The 7,159-nt window shown below is 38.2% G+C and overlaps 1 protein-coding gene across 4 annotated transcripts in view; it reads right to left on the bottom strand.

Moving 5' to 3' along the window:
* Window positions 1-7,159, bottom strand: part of ZNF536 (zinc finger protein 536) — a 422,921-nt gene that overhangs the window by 227,628 nt on the left and 188,134 nt on the right. For all 4 annotated transcript variants that reach the window (XM_030581943.1, XM_030581945.1, XM_030581946.1 and 1 more), the window contains one exon: window positions 1,463-3,634. In XM_030581943.1, the coding sequence (XP_030437803.1) occupies window positions 1,463-3,632 (2,170 nt within the window). In that variant the 5' untranslated portion in view covers window positions 3,633-3,634. The remainder of the gene's footprint in view (window positions 1-1,462; window positions 3,635-7,159) is intronic.

The following is a 7,159-nucleotide window of genomic DNA, read 5'->3' as shown; positions in this document are numbered from 1 at the left end:
TTGTAAATGAGGCTATGACTCTAAGAGTAGACAGTGTGTTTCATGGGTATTTAAACAACAACATTAAGTACTATAGGAATCTGTGGAATGTGGAGTGCAGATTTATGTGTCTTAACAATTTCTTTACTGGTTTTTAATAGGCCTGCAAACTAACACTTTATTTTTATATTAATTTGGCCTTAGAAGTCGAGTATACTGGAGCATGACAAGAACAACAAAAATAAACTGGCATATACTTAATAACTGTAACAGTGAATTGCCTCCAATACTAAAATATTTATCGAAACTGGGGAAAAAAAACTAAAAAGAATTACCCTCTACAGCCTGCTACCAGATCTTTAACAGTGGGCAACGTAATGCCTTAAGGTACCTCAAACTGTCTTTCATTTTCTAGACTTAATGGCTGATTGCAGAAATCAATGTTGCCATTAGTAACAGAGTATTTGTTATGGCATGATTTCCTCTGTTGTTAGCCTTGCAGAATGATTACAGCATTAGTGAGGTGCTTTCTTTATAAAGGGCTGAAGATATAACTTTCAATTTACTATCCATTAGTAAGTGGCTTTGGAAATATAGATGAGGCCAGAAATCTTACCTGTTATTACTTGGAGATTTTATTTCAGCAGTCATAGGCTAGTAACTTTAAAAATTGTACCAGGAAGCTCAATATTTTATAGACATCTTCAATGAAATATTATCTGCTTTGCTATTTTATATACAGCAAGTTAACATGACATACAATGCAATTAAAATGTTTTCGTTCAGTTTCTATTTTTCTTGTATTTTTCAAATACACATGGCATAAATGGAAGTATGCATACGTGTTAAAATAAGTATATAAATGAAAATTATGTAAAAAAAACTAATAATGGATTTTATTTCATTTTTGTTCTAGTCAGCACAGTGACCTGGTGGCAGTGCACATCTCAGCTAAATAACTGAATTGGTTGGGGACGGGGACTAGACTGTCTCTCTCAGGAGGGCTGGTGGCCAACGAAATACACCCCTTTGAGCTATAGCTTAAAGAAAGTAGCTTGCTTCACCTTTCCCCCTGGAGGCAATAGTAGTGTCTAGAAGAGAGAGAGAGAGCAGGGATACAACAGAGGAGCTTTAGAAACCCAGAGAAAAGGGTTCCCCAAGTGACACCCTCATTGGTGAAAGCACAGACCTTGTACACTGCCACATGTGGCATAGCTGAAGAGATAGCTGAACGGCCAGGAAAAGTTTGCTCATGAAAAATATCCATCGGTGAAACGAGAATTTATTTTAAAAGTGTGAAGGGATTTTAAAAAAGAGAACCCAAAATACCTCGCTCTAGCACACAGCATCACAGCCCTGCAAACTATTAGGGAACTGTAAGTATGAAGAACACTGGTAAATTGTATAAACTACTACATTATTGTCATTAAAACTATAGCAACTAATTTCTCAGTCAAAATTGGTGATGGATAAGTTAGCATACCTGAAGAGGAAGGCGAGGAAGGATGTGGACTGTCCTCCTGTGCACTTCCTGTCTGTGAGAGACCCCCACCTACTCCACTTTCTTCAGTAATGTTAGAGGACCCTGGTGTTGTCGACCTGCTGACAGACTGAGACTCTTGATCACTTCCAGACCCACGGCGCTCATCGAGGTTACTTTGAATTATCTCTTCTTCTGCTTTCCTGTCTCTCTTGTGTACCCTGGAGTGAACAACAACTTGGTGGTATGTTCTAAAAACCCTTCCACAGTCAGGACACTCAGTTGGCTTTTCTTTCACATTTCCATGACTATGCATGTTATAATCAAGTCCCTGGTTCATACCATGTGACAAAAAATCTCGACTGCCTTCTAAAGGGTCTAGTTTGTTTGGCAAGTCTCTCTGATTGCCCATTTTAGTGCTGTGAACCAAATCAGCAGGCATTTTCTGCTTAGAGCCATCTGCTCCTACTAACACATACTCTCGCTTCTCCTTATCAAACATAACTCCAGCATTTGCCAAAGTGTCCTCATGGCTGCGCTGTATCTGCTGCTCTTTAGACAAAAAGCCATGTTCCATGGCCATTCCCCTTGCCATAAGCTGCCAGGCTTGATAGCTGTTTACTGGATCCATCTCTGCAGCCTTGGCAGCAGCCTGTAATCTTTCTATACAGCTGGATTTCAGAGGAGGCACCAGATTGAGACAGCCCAATAAAGAATGTTTATCCCCTTCAACAATACTGTGGCCAATGCCAGAAATGGGTGAAAGGAGTTTCCCCAGAACTTCTCTCTCTTTCATAGGCAAATCTCCTTTGTTATAAATCTGATTTTGTTCACTTAAACTTGCTTTGTCTGGAGGAAGAAAGCCACTTTGCAAACATGATAGGTATCGTGAATACAAGTTTGCATGAGCTTCCTGTGACATACTGCTGATGGATACAGGTACTTCTGCATCATTAGGAGATTTGTTCTTTACAGATAATTTATTCAGATGGACTTTCATGTGATTTTTAAGAAACCAAGGCTCTTTGAAACGCCTCCCACAAATCTGACAGCAGTGCTCAAAGGAATCTTTGTGCTTTCTCATGTGGCCTTTCAGGAACCAGGCTTGGCTAAATACTTGGCCACATACCTCACAGCGAAACTCATTGGTAGATTGTTCTCCATTCCCATTGGATCCCTGGCCTTGAGCTGACTCCGCAGTGATGTGAGCTTTCTCCACGTGACTAATCAGCTCCTCCTCCTGGGAGGCAGCAAAGTCACACAGAGTACACTTGTAAGGCTTGTGCAGGATCCTTATGTGTCTGTCCAGCTCTTCCCGCTTCTTAAACTTTCCTTTGCAAAATGTGCATCTGAACCCAGCAGTCTGAGCTACTACTTCTTCCTGGACACTCACAGGCTTTGGAGAGGGGACAGGGTTCGAAATATCAGGTGTGCTGTGATTAGCTGGCACAGACAAATTACAGTTTGCCAGAGGTGTTGGCTGTGAATGCTGCTGTGCTTTCACATCAGGTCGTGGCTGCAAAAGGCTGCTTTTCATCTGCTTGTCTCGCAGAATCGCCCTCTCCTCCAACTCGTGTAAAAGCCGGTTTTCTTCTCGGACTCTTCCACGGCCTTTGCCAAGATTTCCAAGTTTGTGAGTACGTAGGTGAATCTTCAGGTTGCCTTTCTGAGCTGCTCTATGGTCACAGTACGGACACTTAAATGGTTTCTCTCCGGTGTGAGTGCGCATGTGGAGCGATAGGATGCTATTAAACCGAAAGCGTTTCCCACAGAGGGGACATGGATACTTTCTGTTCTTCCTGGCATCATCCTCGATATCACTCATCTGAGACATGATCCCAAGGTTTTGTCCATTTAAAAATTGTTGCAGATCCACTCTTCCATTTAAACTGGTGTCAACTTCTCTATTGAGCTGATTTGCTAACAGTGCCATCTGACTGCTGATTGGCTGATTTGCTATAGCCACGTGACTTTTCTCTTCTAGTGGTGCTGATGCCTTCTCCTCAGTATTCTGCCTGTTTTGAAGTTCTGGAAAGGCATGACTGAGCTGTGAAGTTATCTGATGCAGCTTCTGGCTCATTGAATACTGACCATTAAGTATGGTACTGTTGAGATGGGCATCAGCTTCTGATACAACTGAAGAAACACCAAGGCACAAACTAGCTTCCTCCATCCCTGAAAATAAGGAGATAGTTTAGATTTGTACTACAAAATAGTTATAAGCAGTGAATCAACTATATCTTCGGACATAATATTTTCATTTTATGTTTAACTTACACATAATAATGCAAAGGAATTATAGTAGAAAACAATAAAAAGTATATTAAATGCTAATTATACTATACAGTTGTGATATTTGTTCTTAATTATATAATGCCTTCATTGTACTGTATGTTTACTGATTTAAATTATTAATTAGTATTTTAAAATAGCATGTTGACAGTTTCAATATCTAATTATTAAAGGAGTGGCATAAGCTTTCAATGTCTCCTGTTGCATTTCCCGTGAAACTGTACCTGTTTACATTTTCAATCTGTAGAAAAAGAAAGGTTACGCATCTCTCCCATTTCCATTTTAAAAAGCACAAACAGAAAACAAAAAGTAACTTTCAGTTCTATTAACCATTTTCAATATATTACACATTCCACAATGAGAAAAATAGTTTTATGATTTGACAAAAGACGACGACGACGACGACGAAGGCATGATATTTACTGGTATACAATAAAACAAGATAATGTTTTTTGGAAAAAATAAAGTAAAGGACAAGCTTTAGAACAATAAAAGGGATTTTGCTTCAGTCAACAAAAAGTGCAGTAATATCTCATTAAGCTGATTAGTATGCTGCTTAGAAACAGTACTAGGTGCTGTAACACATGATTATAATCATAAAAATCCTTCAGTGTTTGCAAGTAAGCATTAACGAGGTATATTAAATTTTAAGGAGACTGCGACTAGCAGCTTTGTAAACCTCAGATTAAGATTTAACCCTTCTGTTACAAGGCATTGTTTTTTGTCATTTTCAAACTGTGGCCATCAAAAAAAATGCATACATTATCTTTTGTCAAATTTTTAATTCATTGTTGAGACCCTTCAGATTTCAGTTCTTGGAAAAACTTTAAATTTATAAAAAAGACCTCTGTCCTTCGATGGGTAAGATATGTGATTTAAGGGACTTTGATTTGTTTTAAAGAGTTCTCTTACAGAACTAGAAAAAACCAATTAAAATCAAGGGAAGGTACTATAGGAAATATCAACAAATTTAAGTATTTAAAATAACTTTCCCAATACACAGTAATGAGCACAAATAGTACTTTCAGTACGAGTATCGCAGAAAATTAGAACTCAAAGCTATTTGTTAAACACAAGTGCTCAGTGCTGGTCTGCATAATTGTCCATAATAATATTCTATTCTTGCCACATTCTCTAGTCTATTCAGAAATAATGTATCTATAATACACTATTTAAAATTTTTTTTTACATTAATGACTTTTGAACAATAAGAAACTATAAAGTCAGATGCAAACATACTGAAGATCTGTCTTATTTACACATATAATTTGACATTTTCTCCACTATAAAATTACCAAATTCCACAACTTCTTACTGAATAGTTATTTAACTTATTCAACTTATACTCATGTCTGGACACAGAAACTTATGCACCAGGCTTGCTGCAAAGCAACATGTTCAGCCCAGGTTGAGACCAAACCTCACGTTGTTTTATAATGGCCACTTGCCAGACAATCTGAGGCCCAGATCTGGCAAATATTTAAGATGTTTGTAACTGTGCTCATGGGAGTAGTTCCATAGACTTCAATGGGACAACTCTTGAAAGCAAACTTATACATGTGCTTAAGTATTTGCAAGATCAGGCTAAGAGAAGCCTGATTGGTGTCCATAGGGAGGCCTGTTTGGTTTTCCTTGAAGGATGACTGATGTTGAAATTAAGATTTTATAAGAGAAAAAGAGGAAATATACATTGACATATATTAAAGATGAGCCTGAACCACAAAGTTCACGTTTGTATCCAGATCAAAACTTCTCCAAAGTTCAGTGGTGTTCAGATCCAGAGATTGTGTTTGGGCCCATTGCTAGCATTCAGCACTATTTATAAATAAATACACCTCTACGCCAATATAACATGACCCGATATAACATGAATTGGGATATAACACAGTAAAGCAGTGCATCGGGGCGGGGGGGGGGGGCTGTGCACTCCGGTGGATCAAAGGAAGTTCAATATAACGTGGTTTCACCTATAACACGGTAAGATTTTTTGGCTCCCAAGGACAGCGTTATATCGAGGTAGAGGTGTACATAGATTAGATGTAGAAGTATGTAATACACATGATACTTAGCACTTACATTCTGTACAGCAGTGTTTTACTCCTATATAAATTAGCAGCACTTCTGAGTTGTCTATCGGTAATCCTCTCATAGATGACAAAACAAATTCAGAGCAATTCAAGTGTCACTGAAGACTGCATAGTAAATGGATGGAATTCCAGGCTCCCATGCTGGGTTCAATCCACTAGATCACAGGTACACAGAATTAGAAACATGAATGGGAGCAAGCTTTGTTATTATTTGCTTTTCTATTAAATCTAATTTTGACTCTACATTCCTTGTACCTCCTTCAAATCAGCTATTTTCTGTTTGAAATTTCTTGTGTTTGTTTCTAGCTGGAGGTGATTTTCCCCCCCAGGTTTGAGGTTAATCAGACAAGGCATCTTGGAGACATAAGAATTTGAAAATCCAGGAGATTTTTTTGAAGTGTCTTCTTAGAATGTCATTTTTTCTAAAAACAGCTTGATCTATCCACTCCAAGTTTGCTTTATTCAGTTGACCTCAATGGGAATTGGTGCCTTTAAGTTTTTTCAGGAAGACTATATGGCTAATTTTAGCACTGTCCCTTATCAAAGTTTGAAAACTCTGTCAGATTCCAGTGGTGTTTATTAATACTGATGGTTAGCACTAAGTATCATTTCTAACCTACAGGTGTTGGACTTCATTTTGTTTTATATTTGTTGAGGTTTATGCAATTTTGTAGTATTTTTCCTCAAAGATGGACTTAAAAAAAAACAACTTGTAGCAGCTACAGTTGAAAAGTTGAAAGTTTGTCGTGATTTTTCCTAAAAAATTCAACGTATTGTTGAGCTTCTCACCACCAGCTGTCCAACCCATATCAACAGCACACCTTACCCTCTTTTTCCCTACTAAAAAACAAGGCTATTTCAAGGCTCTCTCCTGGTTGCTAACATGTTCATATATACACATTTCCCACCAGGGAGGGCACGATGCAAGGCTTCGAATATTTGATATTTTTCTTAACCCCCTAGCTCCTGAAGTCAAATGATTAGGTGAGAAATGTAGCTTTCCAGGGAAGGGATTGTTTATTTTTGGAGAAATATGTTTCTAGCCCTCATTGTCACAGAGTCATGCTTGAAAATGTGATTTGAGTGCACCTAAAGGGTCAGAAACGAAAAGGCTAATACAAAGAACACAAAACTTATTATTGATTTAAAATGTCACACTTTTTAAACCAATGTCATGATTGTTTGAGACCTGACTCATTGCTTTTGAATGCTTGGGTCTGGCAATACCTACAGGCACAGGTGAAATCTTCATCTCACCCTGTTTTTCATACAATCCAAATTCCTGGAAGATCCTTTCCCAGAGTGTAAGCAGGACCATTTT

The sequence above is a fragment of the Gopherus evgoodei genome, chromosome 12 (assembly GCF_007399415.2).
Source record: "Gopherus evgoodei ecotype Sinaloan lineage chromosome 12, rGopEvg1_v1.p, whole genome shotgun sequence".
Taxonomy (NCBI): domain Eukaryota; kingdom Metazoa; phylum Chordata; order Testudines; family Testudinidae; genus Gopherus; species Gopherus evgoodei.
The sequence above is the reverse complement of the archived record's forward strand: the minus strand, read 5'-3'. Positions and strand labels throughout refer to the sequence as shown.